Here is a 22,797-nt window from a genome sequence, read left to right as displayed (position 1 = left end):
AACTTTCTTGTTCAAGTTGCTGTGAGGTTTCTATCTCCTGACTGGACCCTGACTAATAACATCTTTACAACCCATTGTTGGTAAATTTTAAGGATTACTTTTGCATTTAAGGAAATCTCTATCAAATTTCACATATGAGTTGTAAGGTTTCAGGGCATTTTGAGTTATTTTGCTCAGTGACTAATCTTAAAAACCCTTTGAATTAATGACGTTTATTAACGTCATGGGAGTGTCATGGATGACCTCCCTGAAGTGGCAGTCTGTGAGTTTTATTTTGTCGTTGTCAATGTCAGCATTTCATATCAAATTAGCAAAGAAGTTACATTCTTTTCCAGTGTGTTCATGCGATTCATTAACTGGGTCATCAAACAATCCCAAAATCTATTCATTTCTTCTATTGAAAATTTACATTTTCCCCTGAATCAATTACTGCTTTTTATGTGATCTGAAAGTTGTTACAATTTGCTTCTCAATGTCAGAATAATTTATATTGAATTTCTTTTTCATCTTCACTGCTTTTGTAGAACCTACTGATTTTAAGTTGAATTTAAAGATGCCAAAAGAAGATATCCTATAACCGCAATCTAGAGTCTATAATTTCTCACTCATTTTATTAAAATGTTCCGAAACAGTTTTTGAAATTGCAGTTAAAAGACGGTATCCCAGTTTTTCTCAGACATACCATTCCCATCGATAAAAGGGGGGAAATGTACACGGTACTTAATTTATACTCTGCCCAAAGGGCGAGCAGAGGGCACATCCCAACAACACCTGTTACAGACAAGTCAGAACTTACAATTTTCTCTGGCCTGCAGAGCTGAACCTCCCTTCTTTGGACTCAGTACTCCCTCCCCGACCCCAGCATCTGAAGTTCTTCACCTCTTTTAATATATTTGTATTCATGTGTCTACAGAGACCCTTTTATCAGACAAAAATCACCTCCCCCACCCCAAGCAGGAAATGCCAGGCACCTCACCCTTTCAGCCTCCCTGGCAACTACAGGGCAAGCACATATAAAAGCTTCCACCAATCAGCCACATCCCTCCCAGACCTCAGATGGGAAGCTAGTGACTAAACGAGGTCGGTCTATGCAGACTCATTTAGCCCTGGTACAGCTACATCCGGTGTCCAGAGGCAGCGGCGGTAGCAGCTCTAGCTGCCTGGAGCAGTAGAGTATGGGGGAGGTAACACTGGGGGACTCGTGAGGTGAGATCATAAGACGCCATGGACCTCACTGTGCTCCCCGGGACGCTCCTTCCCGGGACCCAGCCGCCATGCCGTGAGGAAGCCCAAGCCAGCTCGTGTAGAGCGACCACACCAAGAGGCTTGTGTAGGAGCTCTGGCTGACAGCCGGTCTCAACTGTCAGACCTGCAGTGAGCGAGGAAGCCTCCGCAGGATTCCAGCCCCAGCTGTCGCGTTGCCCTAGCCTTCCGGTCTTCCCAGCTGAGGTCTTGGACACCGTGGAGCAGAGACTACTTTCCTGTCTTTGCCTCTTCTGGGTTCCCAACCCACAGAACCCAGGTGCATAAAAACCCCAGTCATTTATGACACTCAGTTTTGGGGAGGTTGGCTCTGCAACAAGCAGACAGAAGTGGACGGCAGACCTATGGGCAGGGTTAAGGCAACGAGCTGCCCCAAGAAGGGCCCTACCTGGACAGCAACCACGCCCAGGCCTGACCTAGACAGTCGTGTTAGCAGAGCCCATGAAGGCTGGAGGTGGGCGAGAGGCCGCCCGAAGGGGCAGTCGTCCTGAGGCACCAGAAGGCCCGGCCTCCTCGGTCCACCCCTGAGCACCTGGGGGCACAGCCCCCAGACCCAGCCAGACAGGAAGGGTGGAGAATGAGCCTGGGGGCGCAGTGGTGGTACAAGGGGGACACCCTGCGGGGCTGGAAGTTGAGAAGTGTGGACATGGGATTTCCCTGGTGGCACAGTGGTTCAGAATCTGCCTGCCAATGCAGGGGACACGGGTTCGAGCCCTGGTCTGGGAAGATCCCACATGCCGCGGAGCAACTAAGCCCGTGCGCCACGACTACTGAGCCCGTGTGCTGCAACTACTGAGCCCGCGAGCCACAACTACTGAAGCCCACATGCCTAGAGCCCGTGCTCTGCAACAAGAGAAGCCACTGCAGTGAGAAGCCCGTGCACCACAACAAAGAGTAGCCCCCGCTCGCCACAACTAGAGAAAGCCCGTGCGCAGCAACAAAGACCCAATGCAGCCAAAATAAATATATAAATAAATTTATTAAAAAACAAAGAAGTGTGGACATGTATAATCTCCCATGAGTGACCAAGATGTGGGGTGGTAAGTGCTTCCATGAGGTGGGGTTTCACCAGCCGGTGAGGAGCTGCACGTTACAGACACTCCTTGGGTGCGGCCGAGCGCAGTGACAACCACTTCCTGCAGCTCATTTGTCTCAGAGCCCCTGTACAAGCAACGCTGGTAGATCCCGCTGCCCCGAGGCCTTCCTGGCTGCCCTGATGACAGCGCCCATATATCTCGGAGGGAGGTGCACAGAATACTAAAAAATTTAAATGCTGCAATCAGGACTCTGAAAGTAATGTTGCTGGAATTATTGAGGGAAATCTACAAGTGAAATAACCTAAAAGGCTGCAAACACAAATGACATTAAATTAGCAGGGACTCAGGGAGCACAAGAATGACTCATCCTTCCTGGAAAAAGAAAGTGGTCAGAGATCAAATCACAAGCCAGGAAGGACAGGGGACACCACCCCCAAACCCCATATTCCTGACACGGTGTCCTTGGACCCCAGCCTTTAAGGAGTTGACCCCAACCTCAGAGGATAAGTACCGCCAGACCTTGCTTACCAGCAACCTGGACGCCAACCTGAGCACCTGGGTCATTTCTGAACGGAACCCGTGTTTCATCTGGCTCTGGTTCCCTGTGAGGGCTGGCTGCTCAGGACCCTCTGACAGGGGCCATCCTGAGGACCCTGACCTGGGGAATATGGCGGTGACACGCAGAGCAGTGGGATGTTATGTTGGGACACGTGCAGAGTGGACGTAACTGCCCTTAGCACTTACATTCTCAACATGAGCTTAAAATGCAGATCCTCACGTCAAATTTTGCCAACAGCACCCCCTCTGCTCTGGCCCACTGTCCCCTCCTTCCCCAGCGGGACACCCCATGATGCCCCCAGGGCTGAGCAGCTGAGTGCAGGTGACCTTCAGATGAAAGGCTGCCTCTCCCGATGTGAGCACCTGAGCACAGGCAGGGAGGAGAAAGCCCAGGGCGGGGGGCTCCAGAGATGGGGTTCTAAACTCAGCTCTGTGTCTAATGAACAGTGTGACATCGGGCAAATCCTGTGCCCTGTCTGGCCTCTGCTCAGTGTCTGGGTGGCTCTAAGATCCCTCCTGGTGCCGAGACTCTGACTCGGTGGGGAGAGAAGGGAGAGTCGTGGAGAGTCCTCCCAGGGTGACTTACATGAGCAGAACCCACTGCCCTTCCGTTCCAAGAGGAACCTCTACCTGCTTGTCGGCCTCAGCTGCCCGGGTCCTCTCTGGTGTGACTGGGCTTGGGTTGAACGCAGCAAGGCCATTGTTTTCTCCATGGAAAATAAGGAGCAGGGCTCCGCTACTGCCAGATCAGACTAGCCTCCATGATAGGGTCCCACCTCCCCTTCCCTTGATATCCCAGCCAGCCTGGCCTCCTGACCCCAGCACACAGTCACCTGTGCACGCACACACGCACACCCTGCCGGTTCAGTACAAGCTCAGTGTTTCCCTGATGTGGAACATCTAGCTTTCCTCTCTGTCCACCCATCCGGTATAATCTAGCTCAAGTTTCACCTCCTCTGCGAAGCCTTCCTGGATACATCTTCATGCAGCCAAACAGCATCAATTCTCCCCCATTTCAGCCGTAGCACTTAGTGCCCAAACTGTAGACTAAGGTCTAAATAATTTCTATGCAATATTTAAATGCAGCTTCAAACATGCAAGCCAAGAAATGTCACCAGCACATGCCTTGCGTGGTCTTTTTTCATTCATCACATTGAATACTTCCAAGGACTTTTCTTTTTTTTTTTTTTTTGGCTGCGTTGGGTCTTCGTTGCTGCACGCAGGCTTTTTCTAGTTGTGGTGAGCGTAGTTGCTCCGCGGCATGTGGGATCTTCCCGGACCAGGGCTCGAACCCGTGTTCCCTGCATTGGCAGGCAGATTCTTAACCACTGCACCACCAGGGAAGCCCCTTCCAAGGACTTTTCATCTGCAGACTTAACGATACTCAGTTCGGGGAAATGTTCATGTATTTTTACAAATTAATTTCTTTCCCATATTTTTTGTTCCCTGTTTCCAAAACTGCAATTTGGATATTCTGGATTTATCTTCTAATTTTATTTTCTCTCCTAAATTCCCAGAAGCGAAGGTCATGAAATACATATTGAAAGAGTACCCTAAATGCCCCATACAATGTAAAGTTAGACCCCCCTCAAAAGCACATCATCATGAATTTTCAGGATACTAAGGATAAAGAGAAAACTCTAAAAGTTTCCAAAAAGAAAAAGAATAGATTTGATAGGAAAGATCATGGATCAGAATGGCCTGACTTTTTTTTTTTAATGTATTTATTTACTTATTTGGGGCTGCTTTGGGTCTTCGTTGAGGTGCGCGGGCTTCTCATCGTGGTGGCTTCTCGTGTTGCTGAGCACGGGCTCTAGGGGCGTGGGTTTCAGTAGTTGTGGCACGTGGGCTCAGTAGTTGTGGCTCAACGGCTTAGTTGCTCCATGACACGTGGAATCTTCCTGGGCCAGGGATCGAACCCATATCCCCTGCATTGGCAGGTGGATTCTTAACCACTGCACCAACAGGAAAGCCCGGCCTCAGACTTCTTATCAACACTAGGCAGTAGCAGTGCCCTCAAAACTCTGAGGGAAGGTCATTCCCAAGCAACATTTATAAACCCAGCTCAGCTGCAGAGGGTTAGGATGAAATAGACACGTTCACAGGTGTGTGGTCTCAAGACTTTATCTCTCACACACCCTTTCTCAGAAAGCTACTGAAGGATGTGCTCAGTCAAAATGGGAGGATAAAGCAAGAAATTAGAAGAAAGAGGATCCAGGAAATGGGCTGCCACCCAAGTGAGAGGAGGGTAAGTCCAGGATACCGGCTGGGCCCCAGACGAAAATACCAGCCCATTTACATCAGAGCAGGGCAGACGGCCCCAGGAAAGAGCTCTTCAACACACTGAAGTTAACAGAATATCTAATATAGCTGAGTTTATACAACTTGTAAATTGGTTAGAATTTGGTGATAAAATAGTGATAAACCTACAGAGCATGAAGCAAAAGCCCACGCAAGACAATTAATAAAATCCACAGCAAATGAAACATGGCAGAGAGGAAAGAATAACCATGGCTCATCCGTGAGTAACAGTTACCTAACCTGTTAAAGGGGAAATGGATCTAACCCCAAATAAGATGTAACTGGGAGGTGAGGAGACAGGAAGTGTAAGGGGTGAAGAAGAGCTAAATCTTCATCCTCCATCCTTAGCAGAAAACACCTCAAATGAAAAGCGGAGATTATAAAACTGTTGATTTGTGACGTGGAGGTAAAACATGAAAGAATCAGCTAAAAGCACAGAGAGCTGCCCCCGCGAATAGGAAGTGGAGAGGAGGGAACTGCTGCTTTTCTTACCAGCCTCCTGTAACTATTTGACTTTAGTCTGTGTAATTTTGGTAAAATTACAAAAAGCGAGACCCTAAGGAGTTTAGTGGATGTGCCGCGTGCGTGGGCCGGGCCTACTGGCCACCCTCGGGAGGTCCCCCGGTGTGTCGCGTCACTCACACCCCAGAACTGCCCCTCCAGGGGACTCGACGGGGAGTGGGGAGTGAGGGTCAGAGTGGGGACTGGGAGGGCGCGGCTGGGTGGGGTGTTGAAAGGGCTTCCGGAGGTCAGGACAGCACCGGGTGGGCCCGAGCCTGGCGTGGCGTGGGCGGCCAGCTCCGGTTTGGAGCGCTCCATTTGCCCGCGCCCGGGAAGCAACGCAGGGTGTCGGTCCCGCGAGGGCCGCCAGGTGGCGCCAGAGCCCGAGCGTCCCCGCCGCGCCCTCCCTGGGCGCCGAGGTCAAACCCAGCGCGGGGGAGGCAGCCGGGTCTCAAGGGTGCATCTTAGGATCCCGCCTCGGCAGCCTCAGGGGAAAATAGTTTTCAGTGGAAATTTTAAAATTTTCAAATATATACCAAAGCAGAGCGAAGGCTAATCCAGTTTCTCCTATCCGTCCACCCATGCCTCCCCACCCATTTTATTTTTAAAGGCAACTCCCAGACATCCAATCATTTCATGTAAATTTCTCTGTTGGTAACTCTATAAAATAAGCACACTTTAAAAAATCGTAGTCACAATGTCATTATTATAAACGTTGAACAACTGCAGGTCCTGGATCAGGAATCTGAGGCACGGAGGGTTGGAACCTCCAGGATCTGGTAGAGAGCCGGCCCTCCACACAGGGCGTGGGGTGGTGGGCATATTGGGGGAGAGGGAACCCCCCCGCATTTCCTCGTGTGGACTCCTGCAGAGCTGGGTCACGTGGATAGTGAGGGGCAGGCTGGGGAGCCCTGGTCCTGCCCACACCCTCCCCACCCTGGACCACTCTGTCCCGCCCCAAAACAGATCCAGGTCAGCTGGACGGTGAAGGAGCAGAATGGACGACTAGTGCCTTCTGGGGCTGTCCTGTCTGGTCCCATGAATTCAGTGCAGTTTGTAAGGCTTAAATCTTGGGCCCCTTTCTCTGCCCAGCTGGTCCCATGTGCGCAAGGAACTGAGCAACGCATCTCTCCTCCGAGCTGCCCTTCTGCCTCCGTCCCGGGGCTGCTCCTCTCCTGCGCTGACTGCAGTGGAGGGCAGGCCTGCTCTGCTCCTTCCTTGTGTCCCGCCCTCTCACATGTCCCCCATTTCAGGGCCAGTCCCTCCAAGGAAACAGGGCGGGGGTGACAGTAAGCACGTGCAGGCGGGTGTCAAGGGTGGTATTTGTCCCTGATCTCCACTGGCAGGCTGCTCCGGGCTCCAAAGCGGGGCTGGGGGGTCAAGGCCTGGCTCTGCCTGGCAAGCCGGCTGGCCTTGGGCAGGCTACCTCACCTTTCCTGGGCACAAATCTTCATCGATGCGGTGGGAACGATGGCAAGAATAGCTCTGAAGCTTCGAGGGGACTATCCTGAATGCTGAACTCAATGTGTCCCTTGGTGATGTTCTCGTTAAATTGGCCTCTTCCAGACCCCATCTTAGGCCGGCCCCTTTCATTCGTCCTCTCGACAAGTGCCTGCTGTGTGCTGGGTGCCAGGGAGCTGCAGCGAGGAAGGCAGAGCCCACCTCTGCTCTGGCCGAGCTGGGGTTCTTGAGAGGACACCGTCCAACAAGGGCCGGGCAGGTTGTGGGCCGGCAGAGCAGGGAGTTCTGGGTACCAGGGTGCCGGCTTCAGGATGAGCAGGGCTTTCCCAGGTGAGATGAGCTGGCAGGTGGCCCCAAGGTGGGCCCACTTGATCTGCTCAGTGCTGTTCATCCCGACAGGACACCCTGCCCAGTACCCCTTCCTCTGCTCTCAGCTCCTCTCTCCCCTTGGCTTTAGCTACTCTCTCCTTCCAGGCCTCCTCCCAGCCTCTGGCCCACGTGGCGGGAAACGGAGGCCCTGGGGGCTGGAGGAGGCTTGTTGCAGCCCAGCCAGAGGGGGAGACACCAAGTAGATCAGAAGGACCCGGGTCTGCTGACCTGGATCATCTCTGGCCGGTTGGGTCACATAGTACTGGGGCCCACGGGGCCGACCTGCACCTGTGCGGTGCAGGGGAGAGGAGGGGGGCCGAGTGGGGTGGGCGGGGCCCTGGGGAGTGAGTCCCCGCTGCAGCCTCCTGGGAGTGTCTCTTCTCCCACCCAAAGGGGCCCCCTACGTGTTTTGTAGATGAGGAAACCGAGGCTTAGGAAGGTAGTTTTGTTTCTTGTGGCTTCTGTGACGCATCACCACAAACTTGGTGGCATACGCAACAGAAACGTATTCTCTCTACAGTTTCATGAGGAGCTCCCTACGCATACGCAACAGAGGAGGGAGAATCAGTCTGTTGTTCACAGGGGGCTTTGTGCGATAGCTGCCGTCAAATGGAGGTGTGCGACCACTGCATCAAGTCCCACTCAAGGATGGTCCTGAAAGACAGTAGTGAAGGGAGAGCCTCCCGGTGGTCCCCTTTCGGCCAGTCTGATCGTCTGCTTTGCTTTGGAAGAGAGGTGGCCGGGGCTCTGGATCTACACCGACTAATGAGCGACGGGCAACAGACTGGCTGGCTGGTCAGGCACCTCTAATGGTCAAGACTAGGAAGTCTGGGAAAGAGGCCCATGGACGGAAGTCCCAGAAGGAGCACCAGGTGAAGACACAGAGATGTCGTGTAAGTTCCCATCAGGGGCAGAAGAGGATCTGGGTCATCAGGCTGATGAAATGAGCAGTCTGTCCTGTGAATGTCTGCCAGCCTCTCTGCCCCTCTCGCCACTGCTTTTTCAGTAGGTACTCCTCACCAGGGCCAGTATGCATATCATCTCCACTCAGGTCCCGAACTGATAAATACTAACAAAGAGCAATGCTGGATCCCCGACATGGCGGACCAGCCTAATAATCTGTATTTTTCCTTCATGGAGGGAGCTAGTCATTTGTTCCCTTAGGAATGGAGTCCTGTTCCAGATACAGACTTTCTATCCCTACTTGCAGAGCTTCTGCCGGCACCAGATTTTCAGAGTGCCCTATTCGTTGTCATGGTAACCCACACAACATCCTCTCCAACCAAGGAACTCATTATAGAGCAAAAGATGTGTGGCACTGAGTTCATGCCCAAGGAATTCACTGGTCTGTGCACAGTTACCGAAATACTCAGTTGCAGCTGTTTAGATGAACTGGGGAATGGACTCCTGAAGGCTCAGCTTTGGCACCCACTGCAGGCCAGCACCCTGCAAGGCTAAGTGCCCTCCTCGAGGGTGTGGTGTCTCCTCTGGGAGAAACCACCTATATAGGGTGCTATTTCCCCCATAGCCAGAATACACAGGGCCTCTTCTTTTTTTTTTTTTTTTTTTTGCGGTACGCGGGCCTCTCACTGTTGTGGACTCTCCCGTTGCGTAGCACAGGCTCTGGACATGCAGGCTCAGCGGCCATGGCTCACGGGCCCAGCCACTCCGCAGCATGTGGGATCTTCCCGAACCGGGGCATGAACCCGTGGCCCCTGCATCGGCAGGCGGACTCTCAACCACTGCACCACCAGGGAAGCCCAGGGCCTGTTCTTTGACAGGTACCCCCAGAGATGTGAGTTGGTCTCCAGTGTAACCTGGAGAGATTCAAGAAGAGAGGAGAGGCATGAAGTAATCATTAGGTGTGTGGATCTGCAGAAGGACTAGGGTGGACGAAGAAATGCCTCTCTCGCTATTGCATCATACAGCCCTCTTACAGAACGTTTGCTTCTCCCCCATAACCTTGGGCTCAGTAGGTTTGGAGGTCCTAGTGCACAAGAAGGAACACTCTCCCCAGAGAACACAATCTTGATCCCATTAAATTGGAAGCCCATTAAATTGGCCACTTCGGGGCTTCTCGCACTGCTGAACCAACTGTACTGGTCGGGTTGACTTGTCGCAGTTACCAGGGGAAATTGGATTGCGGGGACAGAATAGGCCACGGAGAACAGTATCTGAACCAGAGGGTTTGCTGGAGTGCCTCACAAGTCTCCTCAGTCCAAAAATAATGGCCCGTGGGAAACTGGTGACTCAAGAAAGATAAGACAACTAAGAAGTTGAATCTTATGGGAATGAAGACGGGGGCCACCCCTGTCAAAAGGCAAGGGAAATACAGATGGGGCAGTGGAAGAAGGAAGCTAAGAGCAGCTGCTTAGGTCTTGTGACCAGCAACAAGTGGACTTTCTCTTTCTTCCTTTCTTCCTGTTACCTTCTGTGCAGAGCAGTGTCGGTCACTAACGCTATTCCTATTGGAATGATGACTGACTGACAGCACCTCACTGTGATCAGTGGCTGTTGGGACCTGGTGTTTCCCCTGGGTGGGACCACAAGATTTATTCCTCTAAGCGAAGGACAAAAAGTCTCTCCTGATCCGTTCTCTGTCCTTCTCCTGGCTGCTGTGAGTCCCAGGAGGCTGACCTTGACAGACTGCATCATCCGGACTCCCTCACCTTCCGGCTTCTAGTTGGATGTGGCCAGTGGAAGCACTGCAGGACATCAAAGGTAGGTCAGGGGATTTATCATGGTTTCGACAGTGGCTGCGTGTCCCTACAGTCCCTGCTGCGCAGACCCTCTTCCACAGCCTTGACCCCGTGTGGTCCTGAGAGCGCCATCCCCTCTCCTTGCCCCCTTGGTCTCCGTCTAATGCTAGTGTCTGGACGCTGCATCGTCATTATTGGTTCCTTTGGCCCTGCCCACATTGCGCAAAGAGGCCCTTCATTAACTTTCTTCAATTAAACCTTCTTTCTGTGCTATAGACTTCCTGCTGGGAGCCTGACTGATCTTCGGACCTTTAAGTAATTCAGCTTTACTGAAGCATAAAGTTTAAGGTGGGAGGAAATGTTAAGAAAGGAAGCTGTACAGAGAGGGTGACCAGTTATGAGAGGCGTTGTGTACTGTGATAATGTCAGTTCTACACGCACGGGACAAGCTCCCTAACCTCTCTGTGCCTTAGTTCCGTCCCCTATAAAATAAGGATAGTGATAGCACACACCTTTGCAGTGACTGTGAGGATTAGATTAAAGAGCAGTGCCTGGCACAGCAAGTGATAGCATTGTTAGGAACAGTGAGTGGTTGCAGGGTTTTAAACAAGGAAGTGACCAGGTCAGATTGGTGGTTCAGAAAGTTACTCTGGAGGAAATGTGGAGAAGGCATGGGGTTTGTCAGTGGGCAAGTGGAATGAAATAAGACTAGAGGCAGGAACACCAGGAAGGGGACTACTGCAATAGTCTTAGCAATAATAATAATAATAACTTATAAAGAACTACCATCCAAACAAGGAATTAAAGAAAGAGGATGATACGGGTTACAAGAAACAGGAATTCCAACACAATATCTGGGATCTTTAGGAATTTCAATTTTGCTGAAGCCTAAATAGCAAGGTGGGGGTGAAGGAAGAGCTGCCCCTCCCCCAGCCCCACACCTACACTGTCTGGGGTCCAGAGAGAATCCTTCTAGCTCGCTGTCACTCTCTCCACCATTGCTTCCATCTTAATTCCTGATAAGCGGACCATCCACATAGAGGATCCTTCCAGAATCTTGGCCTCTCAGTTTCTTAAACTCCTCTCCCGCTCTGATCCTGATTCTCCGCCCTCCCTCAGCCACTCGCTTCCACAGTCTCACCCTAGACCTTGTCATTAACATGACTGCAATCTTCCCACGCCCAGGTCATCACCCCAAGCTTCCAAAATCTCCTCCGGCCTCACACTCAGTAGTGAGTTTTCTCCCATTTTACCAAGGAAGCAGCAGTAGTCGGAAGAGAGCTTCTTCCACAATCACTCTGCCCGCCCACCAGCCTCTGTGCCCCCAAACTCTCCCCTCCTGCCTGTTCTCTGCTAAGTCATCCCAGAGACCCTGAGTTAATGGGTTAGGGGTGTGGCCTGGGCTGGAGATCTTTAAGTGCTCCCAGATGACTTTAACGTCCACCCAAGGTTGAAAACTGCTGTCGTAGATGAATGACCCGTGCTCTCCCCTCTTACCTACACAAGGACGTTGTTCCAGAAATCGTTCCCTCCCTCCCAGCATCATTTATCTGTCCCTCCACTGGCTCTTTCTTATCAGCTACGAACATGCTCTTAATTCTCCCAATTTAAAGAAAGCTTTTCCACCCCATTTCTCCCTCCAGCTACTGCTTCACTGCAAAACCTCTCTGAAGGGTACTTGTGTCTGTAATTCCTCTTCTTCCCTTTGCCCCATGGACCCACCAAGGCTGTTGCTATCACGTTCACCAACGGTCTCCTCAGGGCTATAGCCTGTGGCCGCTGCTCGGTCTTCGACTTCAGTGACAATCGGCAAAATTTGTCACAGTGACCACTGCCTTCTCCCTAGAATGCGTCCTCAAACTGCCTTCCAGGATGCTACATTCTTCTGGTTTTCCTCCTAATTTGTGACGGACCCTTCTCATCCTTTCTTGGTTTCTCCTGTTATCTGACCCCTTAACACTGGACTGCCCCAAGGCTCAGGCTTTGGACCTCTTCCCTAACCATGTTCATTCTCTTGGGACCCTCATCCAGTCTTGTGGCATTAATACTTCCTAACCATTGACTGCTATATGTGCATTTCCAGCCTAAACGCCCAATGCCTACATCCAAGTGCCAACTGGACATCTCTTCTTGAATGTCTAGCAAGCATCTCACATGCATCACGTGCAGAATGGAGCCCTGACCTCTTCTCAAACACGCTCCTCCCGGCATTTGCTCCATGCCGTAAGTGCGCTGCAGCTCCGTCCTCTTGGGGGGCGGGGGGGCTCGGGCTCAGTCCTTGTAACCTGCAGTACTGCCACACCCAGGGTCAACCTGAGAGCAAATCCCAGTGGCTCTGCTTTCCAAATATACTCAGAATGCAACTATTTCTCACCATCTCTATTACTACCTTTTATTCAAATCCGGTCTCTGTATCACCTGAGTGATTGGACAGCCTCCCGTCTGGCGTCCTCGCTCTTGCCTTGCCCCCTACCGTGACGGCTCAGCATGGCAGCCGTATTGGTCCAGTTCCACATAAGTCAGATCATGTCTGTCCTGCTCAAACCTCCAACATTTTCCCATCTCATTCACAGTAAAAGGCAAGGCTCTCAAAATAGCCTACAGAGCCCTGCGTGGTCCCTTCTCCCCGCCCCCCATCCACACACAGGCTATTATCTCTCTGACCTCAGAGCTTCCAGCTATACATAGGCCCGTAAACCCGGGGCCTTTGCACTGGGTGTTCCCTCCTGACCCCACTCCCATAGCGAACTTTTCATCTCCCTTCCCTAGTTTTTATAAATTGAACTTTTTATTTGGGGATAGTTGTCAATTCACATACAGCTGTAAGAAATAATACAGAGAGGCCCTGTTTATCCTTCAGTTTCTCCCAGTGGTGACCTCTTGCAAAACTATTGTATAATACACAGTGAATATGTTGGTCATCTGTGGCTACTGTAAAAATTACCACCAACTAGGTGACTTAAAGCAAAAGAAATTTATTCTCTCACAATTCTGCAGGCGAGAAGTCCCAAACCAAGGTGTAGGCAGCGCTGTCTCCCCTTCCGGGGGCTCTAGGAGAGAACCTGCTCCTTGCTTTTTCCAGCTTCAGGTGGCTGGTCCGCTGCACCTTCCTCTCCTCTGTCTTCACATCACCTTCTCTTGTGCGTGCGTGCCCACGCATGTGTAATCTCCTTCTGCCTCTCTCTTATAAGGACACTTGTAATGACATTTGAAGCCCACACGGATAATCCAGGATAATCTCCTGATCTCAAGATCCTTGATTTAATTACATCTGCAAAGACCTTTTCTCCAAAGAAGGCAGCATTTTTTTACAGGTTCTGGGCACTAGGTTTGGACCCACCTCTGGGAGCCATTACCAACTTCGCATAGCAGTGAAGACAGGACCATTCCCATCACCACAGAATTCCTCAAGTTGCCCTTTATAGCCACACCCACTTCCCTCCCATCCCCACTCCCTCCTTAACACCTGGCAACCACTAATCTGTTCTCCATCGCTATAATTTTGTCTTTTCAAGAATGTTATATAAATGGAATCACACTGTATGTAACATTCTGAAACTAGCTTTTTTCACTCAGCGTACTTATTTTGAGTGTCACCTGTGTAGTTGTATGCATCAATAGCTTATTCCTTTTCATTGCTTAGTGGGAGCCCATGGTATGGATATGCAAGTTTGTTTAACCCACCATTCACCCACCAAAGGACACTTGGGTGGCTTCCAGGCTGGGGCTGTTATGAATAAAGCTGCTATGAACATTCATAGGCAGATTTTGGGGTGAACATAAGTTTTCATTTCTCTGGGACAAATGCCCAAGAGTGCAGTTACTGTGTTAAGTGAGTGTTTAGTTTTATAAGAAAATGCCAAACTGTGTTCCGGAGGACCAGTTTGCATTCCCACCAGTAATGTATGGGTGAGTTGTTCAGATTCTCTACATCTTCACTAGCATTAGGTATTGTCACTAGTTTTTATTTTAGCCATTCTGATAGTTTCTAGTCTAATGGTTAGAGGTAGTGAACAGCCTTCTATGGGCTTATTTACCACCCTTATGTCCTCTTTGGTGAAGTGTCTGTTCATGTCTTTTGCTCATTTTCTGATTGGATTGTATGGAGTTTTAAGCATTCTTTGTATAGTGTAAATATTAGTCATTTGTCTGATATGTGTTTTATACATATTTTCTCCTACCCTTTAGCTTTTATTGTCATCTTCTTAGCAGAGTCATTCAAGAGCAATTTTAAAAAATATTTATCCGTTTTTCCTTTTATGGATGGTGCATTTGGTGTCAAGTCAAAGAACTGTTCACCTTGCCCTAGATCTCAAAGATTTTCTCTGATATTTTTTCTAAGGGTTTTATAGTTTTATCTTTTACATTTAAATCTGTGATCCATTTTGAGTTAATGCTGTATAACGTGTGAGAGTTAAGTGGAGTTCATTGTTGTATCTTTGGAGGTCCAGTTGTTCCCACACCATTTGGTGAAAGGTTACCTTTTCTCCACTGAATTGCTTTTGCACTTCTGTCAAAAATCTGTTGAGCATATTTGTGTGAGTTTATTTCTGGGTTCTCTGTTCTGTTCTATTGATCTACGTATCTGTCCCTCTGCCAATATCCCATTGTTTTGATTACTGTAGCTATAGAATAAGCCTCAACATGAGGGAGAGTGATTCTTCCACTTTATTCTTCTTCTTCAAAAATGTGTTAGGTACTCTAGTTCCTTTGCCTTTTTATATAAATTTTAAAATAATCTTCTCTTTACCTACAAAAACTCTTGCTGGGATTTTGATAGGAATTGAGTTAACCTGAATATCAATTTTGAAAGAACTGACGTCTTTACTAGGTCAAATCTTCCAAACCATCTACATGCTATGTCTCTCCATTTATTTCGGTTTTCTTTGATTTCTTTCATCATCATTGGGTAGTTTCAGCATATAAATCCTGCACATGTTATATTTACACTAAATAGTTCCATCTTTTGAGTAATTGTAAATGGTATTTTTTTTTTAATTTCAGTGTCCACATGGTCATTGCTAGTACATAGAATGCTATTGATTTTTGTGTCCTTTTATAATCTGTGGCCTTGCAGAACTCACTTATTAGTTCTAGGAGGTTTGTTTGTTTGTGGGCTCTTTTTTTTAAAGATTTATTGGGATTCTCTGTGTAGACAGTCACGTCATCTTCAAATAGGGATACTTTTATTTCTTCTTTAGGATTTCGATGTCTTTTCTTTCCTTTTTTTGCCTTGTTACTCTGGCTAGAACTTCCAGCAATGTGTTGAATAAGAGTAACGAGAGTGGACATTTTTGCCTTTTTCTGGATCTTAGGGGAAAAGCATTCAGTTTTTCACAGTTCAGTGTAGTGTTAGCTCAAGGTGTTCTGTAGTTGCCCTTTATCAAGTTGAGGAAGTTCCCTCTATTCCAATTTTTCTGAGAGTTCTCATCATGAATGGGTGTTGAATTTTGTCAAATGCTTTCTCTGCATTGATTGATGTGATCATTTGATTTTACTTCTTTAGCTTGTTAATATGGTAGGTTACATTGATAGATTTTTTAAAAAATATTTATTTAGTTATTTATTTTGGCTGCTCCGGGTCTTAGTTGAGACACGCGGGATCTTTGTTGCAGCATGTGGACTTCTTAGTTGCGGCATGCAAACTCTTAGTTGCAGCATGCATGCGGGACCTAGTTCCCCGACCAGGGATCGAACCCGGGCCCCCTGCATTGGGAGGGCAGAGTCTTACCCACTGGACCACCAGGGAAGTCCCAACATTCATAGATTTTTTTTTTTTTTTTTTTTTTTTTTGCGGTACGTGGGCCTCTCACCGCTGTGGCCTCTCCCGTTGCGGAGCACAGGCTCCGGACGCGCAGGCTCAGCGGCCATGGCTCACGGGCCCAGCCACTCCACGGCATGTGGGATATTCCTGGACCAGGGCACGAACCCGCGTCCCCTGCATCGGCAGGCGGATTCTCAACCACCGCGCCACCAGGGAAGCCAGATAGATTTTTTAACATTGAAGCAGCCTTGCATGCCTGGAATGAACATCTCACATATTTTTCTTACCTAGTGTCTATCTTTCCCATTTGAAGTCAAGTTCTGAGCAGGAAGAAACTTTTTGGTTCATTTTATTCATTGCTGTATCCTAGTCTCCAGAACACCACCAGGCATACAGTAAGCTCTCAACACCGACCGACTCGTCGAATGAATGAAAGAACAGTAGAGCTGTGAAGAGAATTCCCCGGATTAATGTGAAGGGGGATTCCAGGATGACAGCTGTGGGCAGCCAGTCCAGGTGGAACAGGTCAGAAGGCCCCAGAAGAGCCTATGGAGCCTGAATGCCCTGAGAAGAGGTCTGGTTAGTCTGCAGAGCTTTGGGGTTGATTTGATAAGTACACAGAAAACTAAGCAAACAAACAAACAAGCATTTTTTTAAAAAAGGTAATTATTATTGTGGTGCATGCACACAATGGAATATTATTCTAAAAAGAAATGAGCCCTCAAGCCACAAGGAGACATGGAAGGAGGAGCCTTAAGTGCACATTTCGAAGTGAAAGAAGCCAATCTGAAAAAGCTACATCCTGTATGATTCTAACTATATGACATTCTGAAAAAGGCAAAGCTATAGAAACAGTTAAAGATCAGTGGTGGCCAGGGCTTAGGAGAGGGAAAGATGAACAGACAGCACGGAGGATTTCAGGCAGTGAAACTACTCTGGATGGCACTATAATGCTGGATACGTGTCCTTATACATTTATCCAAATCCAGAGAATGTACAACACCAAGAGCGAACCCTCACGTAAACTATGGACTTTGGGCGATTGTGATGTATCAGTGTATGTTCATCAGTAGTTACAAGTGTACCCTTCTGCTGGGGGATGTTGATGATGGGGGAGGCCGTGTGTTGGGGTGGGGGGGCTCGGGGGTATATGGGAACCTTTCTACTCCATTTTGCTGTGAATCTAAAATTGCTCTAAAAAATAAAGTATTTTTTAAGCTAATTATGAACTCCAGAGAAAACAAAAGTTGCCCAGGAGAAGAAGAGAACTCACAGTTCGCTCTATGGGTTCAGTCAGGACCATGTCCAGGTATTTATGGCGCCTGAAGTTTATACAATTGAGGGAGGACTCTTTAAGAAAAGAAAAGCACTGGGCTTCCCTGGTGGTGCAGTGGTTGCGAGCCCGCCTGCTGATGCAGGGGACGCGGGTTCGTGCCCCGGTCTGGGATGATCCCACATGCTGCGGAGCGGCTGGGCCCATGAGCCATGGCCGCTGAGCCTGTGCTCCGCAACGGGAGAGGCCGCAACAGTGAGAGGCCCGCGTACCGAAAAAAAAAGAAAAGAAAAGAAAAGCACTAAATCAGAAAAAATCTGATTACCTCTTAGAGCATTTTCTGGAATCTTTGTACCTTCCCTGTCCTGGTCTGTGGGTATGTTTGGGGTACAATGAAGCAGGGAGGGGGCTGACGAGTCCTGAAAACCCAAGGAAAGCCCAGAACTCCAGAAGGTACAGCAGCCCCTTGCTGGTGCCCACCAGCCCGGGACAAAGCACAGACTCCTGGGCGAGCACCCTGGACCCCCGCACCGGGCAGGCTCCTTCGCCTGCCCCTTCAGTTCACCAGGCCGGTGCCCGGCTCCTCAAGACTCCGCTCCATCAGAACCATTTTTCTTAGATTCCATATATATGTGTTAGCATACGGTATTTGTTTTTCTCTTTCTGACTTACTTCACTCTGTATGACAGACTCTAGGTCCATCCACCTCACTACAAATAACTCAATTTCGTGTCTTTTTAGGGCTGAGAATAAAGATGAAGATGTAGAGAATGGACTTGAGGACCCGGCAGGGTGGGGAGGGTAAGCTGGGACGAGGTGAGAGGGCAGCATGGACATATATACACTACCAAACGTAAAATAGATAGCTAGTGGGAAGCAGCCGCATAGCACAGGGAGATCAGCTCTGTGCTTTGTGACCACCTAGAGGGGTGGGATAGGGAGGGTGGGAGGGAGACGCAAGAGGGAGGGGATATGGGGATATATGTATACTATACGTATAGCTGATTCACTTTGTTATACAGCAGAAACTAACACACCATTGTAAAACAATTATACTCCAATAAAGATGTTAAAAAAAAAAAAAAAGACTCAGCACCAAGGCTGCCTCTTCCATGAACGAACTCCCCACCCTCTTCCCCAGAGTTGCCTGCAGGGGGCACGGGAAGAAGCCCAACGGACATGGATTTGAACCCCAGCTCTGCCACGTGTGAGTTACATGGCCTCGGACGTCTCACTTGACCTCCCAGAACTTGTGTTTTATCTTCTGTAAATGCAAGTAATAATGTCCGTCCTGCAGGGCTGTTGTCAAGAACAAACACCTGATATAATGCTGGACACGTGGTGAGGGTGAGGAAACACGTCTTTCTTACATTTTTTTGGCGGGGGGTGGGGCACGCGGTGTGTGGGATCTTAGTTCCCTGACCAGGGCTTGAACCCGTGCCCCTCTGCAATGGAAGCGTGGAGTCTTAACCACTGGACCACCAGGGAAATCTCACATCTTTCTTCCTTTCTAGTAGCATTAAAAAAATTTTTTTAATTGTGGTAAAATAAAAGAAAATTTACCATCTTAACCAGGTTTTAAGTGTACAGTTCTGTGGCATTAACTACGTTCACACTGTTAATCACCACCGTCCATCCACAGAACTGTTTTCATCTAGCAACACAAATTCTGTCCCCATTAACACTAACTCCCCATTCCTGCTTCCCCACAGTCCCTGGCACCCTCCGTTCTACTTGCCGTACCCCCCCCCAGCATTGGGGCTGGCCTCTGTGACTGGACTCCTTCCTTCTACCTGGTGTAGTGAGCTATTTACCTATATTAATCCCCCACCTGGTCCAGCGGCGTCTCATATCCCTGCCCCACAGAGCCTAGTACAGGGCCAGGCCCACAGTAATACCAGCTCCAGGAAGAAGTGCAGAATGCCTGAGGGAGATGAACAGACAAAGGGGCCCGTGTGGGTTCATGGGTTTGGGGTCTGATTTTACATAGCGGGTGCTCAGAAAATATTGAAAGTCTAAAAGATGATATAAACGATTTTTGTAAACTACATATTTTTTGAACGGGTAAAGTATTCTAAATTCAAAAGCTACAAAAGAAAACACAGTGGAAAGTAAAGGTCCCTCCACCTCTGTCCTCCAGCCCCTCACCAGAGGCAGCTGCTGTGACCAGTTTCTCCTGTATCTGTCCAGAGGCCTGTGTGTGTGTGTGTGTTCGTGCACTTACACACACACACACACCAGCACGCTTTACACACTGTTCTGCACATTTTCCTTTTATTCTCTTGTCTCATCTTTGAGATTCGTCTCTATCCTTCTCTATCAGTACATAGAGGGTTTCCCTACTGGTCTTTTTGCCTTGTTTTGTTTTGTCTTTTGTTTTTGTCCACACTGCACAGCCTGTAGGATCTTAGTTCCCCCACCAGAGCTCGAACCCGGGCCCTTCAGCAATGAAAGCACAGAATCCTAACCACTGGGCCGCCAGGGGATTCCCTCCCTACTCTTTGATAGATTCATTGAGTGGTGTATTTGTCTTGTCACCTGTTTACACTGGTCACATGATTAGTTTGCTATGTCACCTGTTGATGAACCTTCAGACGTTTCCAAGTTCTTGCTGTTCAAGCAGTAGTACAGTGAACAACCCCAGGTCTCACGAATGATTGAATTTTGTATATAGTTGTGTGTATGTGTTAATCCCAAACTCCTAATTTATCCCTCCCCCCTCCCGTTTGGTAACCATGTTTGTTCTCTGTGTCTGTGAGTCTGTTTCTGTTTTGTAAATCAGTTCATTTGTACCATTTTTTTAGATTCCACATCGAAGTGATTTTCATACGATGTTTGTCTTTCTCTGTTGCAGGCAACAGAATCGTATTCAGCCTTAGAAGGAAAGAAATTCTGACCCATGCTACAGCATGGATAAACCTTGAGGACTTTACACTAAGTGAAATCAGCCAGTAACATAAGGGCAAATACTGTATGATATCATTCATATGAGGTATTCAGAGTACTCAGATTCACAGAGACAAAGAGCCCGTGGGGCGACCAGAGCGGCCTATCTAGCTGGACGTCCAGAAAGGGCTTCTCTTGGCCGCCAGAGTCCCTGCAGAGACAGGCGTAAAGCTGGGAGGAACCCAGATTAGACCATGGGTGTCAAGTGCATAATGGGGTGGGGGGCATGGGTCAGAGCCTGTCCCTGAACCTGGAGTGGAACCGAAGCCCCCTCCCCACCCCACAGGGTGTGTGTGTGTGTGTGTGTGTGTGTGTGTGTGCGCGCGCGCGTGTATGGTCCTAGAGTAGGTAACGCCTGCGGTCACATCAGACCCTCTGACGGTCTATGTGAATCCACGGGCGCGTAGGTGCATCCACAGACCCGAAGGCACATCTGTGCACAGACTGCAGATCACAATGGGCCCGGCAAGGGCGCGCCGCGGTGCTCCTAGCCTGGCGATCACATATTCGGATGGATGGGGCGACGCTGCCTGCTCTGATCCCTAACTCATTATTAAGCTCCTCGCTCTTTGCAGACGCTCCCTGCGCCTCCCCCGCTCAGGGCTGCAGCGGCGCAGGCGCCGGGGCCGAGCCGAGCGCCGAGCTGGGAGCGAGCAGCCGCGCTCCGGGCCAGGGTCCCGGGGGAGCAGGTGAGCGACCCGCGCCGCGCGGTCCCCAGGCCGTTGGAGGAGACGCCGCGCCGCCGCGCCGCGCCGGCAGCCCGGCCTTCCCTGCTTGGCAGTACCCGTCTTGCTTCTGTTGGCATCACCCCTCCTTCCCTTGCCTGGCATCCCTCCGCCCCCCTGCCTGGTATCTCCTCTCCTCCCGTCTGCCTGGCGTCCCTCCCCCCACCCCGTCTGGCATCTACCCCCTCCTCCCCTTCCTGGCACCTTCCCCTTACCTGGCACCCCTTTCGCCCTGCCTGGCTTCCTCCTCCCCTTCTCCTTTCCTGATCCCCCCCCCACTACTGACTCTCACCTCCCCCCACTCCCTTTCTTGCCCCTCTTCCCTGACTGGCGAACTCCCATCCCGCCTCCTCTCTGGTTCTCCCCTTCCTCCCCCCTGCCTGGCATCTCTGCCTCCTCCCCCTACCTGGTACCTTCCCCTCCTCCCTTCCCTGCATTTGCCCTCCTCCCCACGCCTGTCACCTCCTCACTGCCTAGCACTTTCCCATCCCTCTGACTGGCATCCTCTCCTTCCCCTCCTCCCCCGCTGCCTGGTATCTGCCCTCCTCCCCTCTGCCTCGCACCTCCCTTCCTCCCTTGTGTCTGGCACCTCCCCTCCTTCCCCTCCCCTCCTCCCCACCGCCTGGCACCTGCCCTGTCTCCACTTGGCATCCTCTTGCCTGGACACCTCGCTCCCTTCAAATTGTCCCTCTGTCTCCCACCTTCCTGCAGGGCACGTCCTCCCAGCCCTGGGCTGCTAACATCTCCACTGCTGGCATCTTCCTCCTCTCCTTGCCTCCCCTTCCTCCTCACCTTCTCAGAGTGGCCCTCTGGCCAACACCAACTACACGTGACCCTGAACTGCTCTCAAGCCCCGCCCCCGTAGGTACCTGTCCCCCCATCCCCCACTCCCCACCATCTGCCCAGGGGCTCCAGCTCACAAGTTGGGCTCTGACCCCAGCCCACAGTCGTCCTGCTCTTGCATGGGGGTGAAACCAGGCTGTGCACACAGGGAGGGTTCCACGTGAGCTGAGCAGAGTACAGAGCAGGTCGGCTCTACCTGCCGGCCACCCCTAGACTCCCTTGGGATGTCCCTGAGCTCCAGAAGGCGTCCAGGTCCCAAGCTGGCTGGTGGTCCTCCTCCAGCTATTGCCAAGGCCCCCAGGTTTGCCTGCTCCGCCAGGGCCTGGGCTCTGCCTGGATCCTCTGCTCTCGTCCATCTGACTCTGTCCTGCAGGACCCGTCTCTGACGGCTTCCTGCGCTGACACTGCTCCCACCCCACACTCCTCCTCGTGCCACCCAGCCGGGCTGGCCCTCCCTGCCCCCGCGTCCCTTCCTGCACACCTCCTGCCTTCCTCAGACCGTGCCAGGGAGTGGGTCCACGCAGCAGGCCCCTCAGCGTCCTCAGGCCCATTGTGAGTCTGCCTCTGGGGCTTGGGGTCTGGCCCGCCCCTCTCACTGTCCTCTCCTTTCAGATCCTCCTCAGAATGGCCCTTGGTGCTGCAGGCACGGTAGGCTCTGGGCCCGGGCACCGAGGGGGCACTGGATGACTCCCCCACTGCAGGACGCAGCCACCTATGACTCCAGGCCTTCAGCACCCACCCGCCGTGGCACAGGTAGGCGCTGTTTCCCCCACCAGCCCAGCAGCAGGAGCCCTGGGGCTCCACTGAGAGCTGGTGGCTCTCAGCCTCTGGTCACGCTCCATGGCCCCCTCGTGGTGCTTCTGCCCCCATCTGGACCCGTGGTGGTACCTCTTCTCATCCCCTGTGACAGCTGGAGCCTCTGCCCAGACCCTGCTGCCGGCTGCCGCCACCGTCGCCCTCCCTCTTGCTTAGCGCGCCCTTACCTCCCGCCGTCCCTGGGCCCTGCCTCTCAAGCCATTGCAGACAGGGGCGAGCCTGGAGCCAAGGTTTGGGTTCA

The 22,797-nt window shown here is 50.7% G+C and overlaps 1 protein-coding gene and 1 long non-coding RNA gene across 5 annotated transcripts in view; both read left to right on the top strand.

Moving 5' to 3' along the window:
- LOC137229477 (uncharacterized) overlaps positions 1-18,923 on the top strand; it is a 35,336-nt gene extending 16,413 nt beyond the window's left edge. The window contains exons 3-6 of one of the 3 annotated variants that reach the window (XR_010945694.1): positions 8,011-10,211; positions 17,968-18,027; positions 18,368-18,433; positions 18,524-18,923. This is a non-coding gene — a long non-coding RNA (uncharacterized lncRNA). Of the gene's footprint in view, positions 1-8,010; positions 10,212-17,967 lie in introns of all 3 variants that reach the window. The other 2 variants (XR_010945693.1, XR_010945692.1) reach the window with 2 other exon arrangements.
- Positions 18,924-20,717: 1,794 nt separating this feature from the next.
- Positions 20,718-22,797, top strand: part of SMARCD3 (SWI/SNF related, matrix associated, actin dependent regulator of chromatin, subfamily d, member 3) — a 32,865-nt gene continuing 30,785 nt past the window's right edge. Inside the window, exons 1-3 of one of the 2 annotated variants that reach the window (XM_067747471.1) lie at positions 20,785-20,861; positions 21,609-21,758; positions 22,353-22,493. In XM_067747471.1, coding sequence (XP_067603572.1) covers positions 22,455-22,493 — 39 coding nt within the window. In that variant the 5' untranslated portion in view covers positions 20,785-20,861; positions 21,609-21,758; positions 22,353-22,454. Of the gene's footprint in view, positions 20,862-21,608; positions 21,759-22,352; positions 22,494-22,797 lie in introns of both variants that reach the window. The other variant, XM_067747469.1, reaches the window with a different exon arrangement.

This window comes from Pseudorca crassidens, chromosome 8 (genome assembly GCF_039906515.1).
Source record: "Pseudorca crassidens isolate mPseCra1 chromosome 8, mPseCra1.hap1, whole genome shotgun sequence".
Classification (NCBI taxonomy): domain Eukaryota; kingdom Metazoa; phylum Chordata; class Mammalia; order Artiodactyla; family Delphinidae; genus Pseudorca; species Pseudorca crassidens.
The sequence above is the reverse complement of the archived record's forward strand: the minus strand, read 5'-3'. Positions and strand labels throughout refer to the sequence as shown.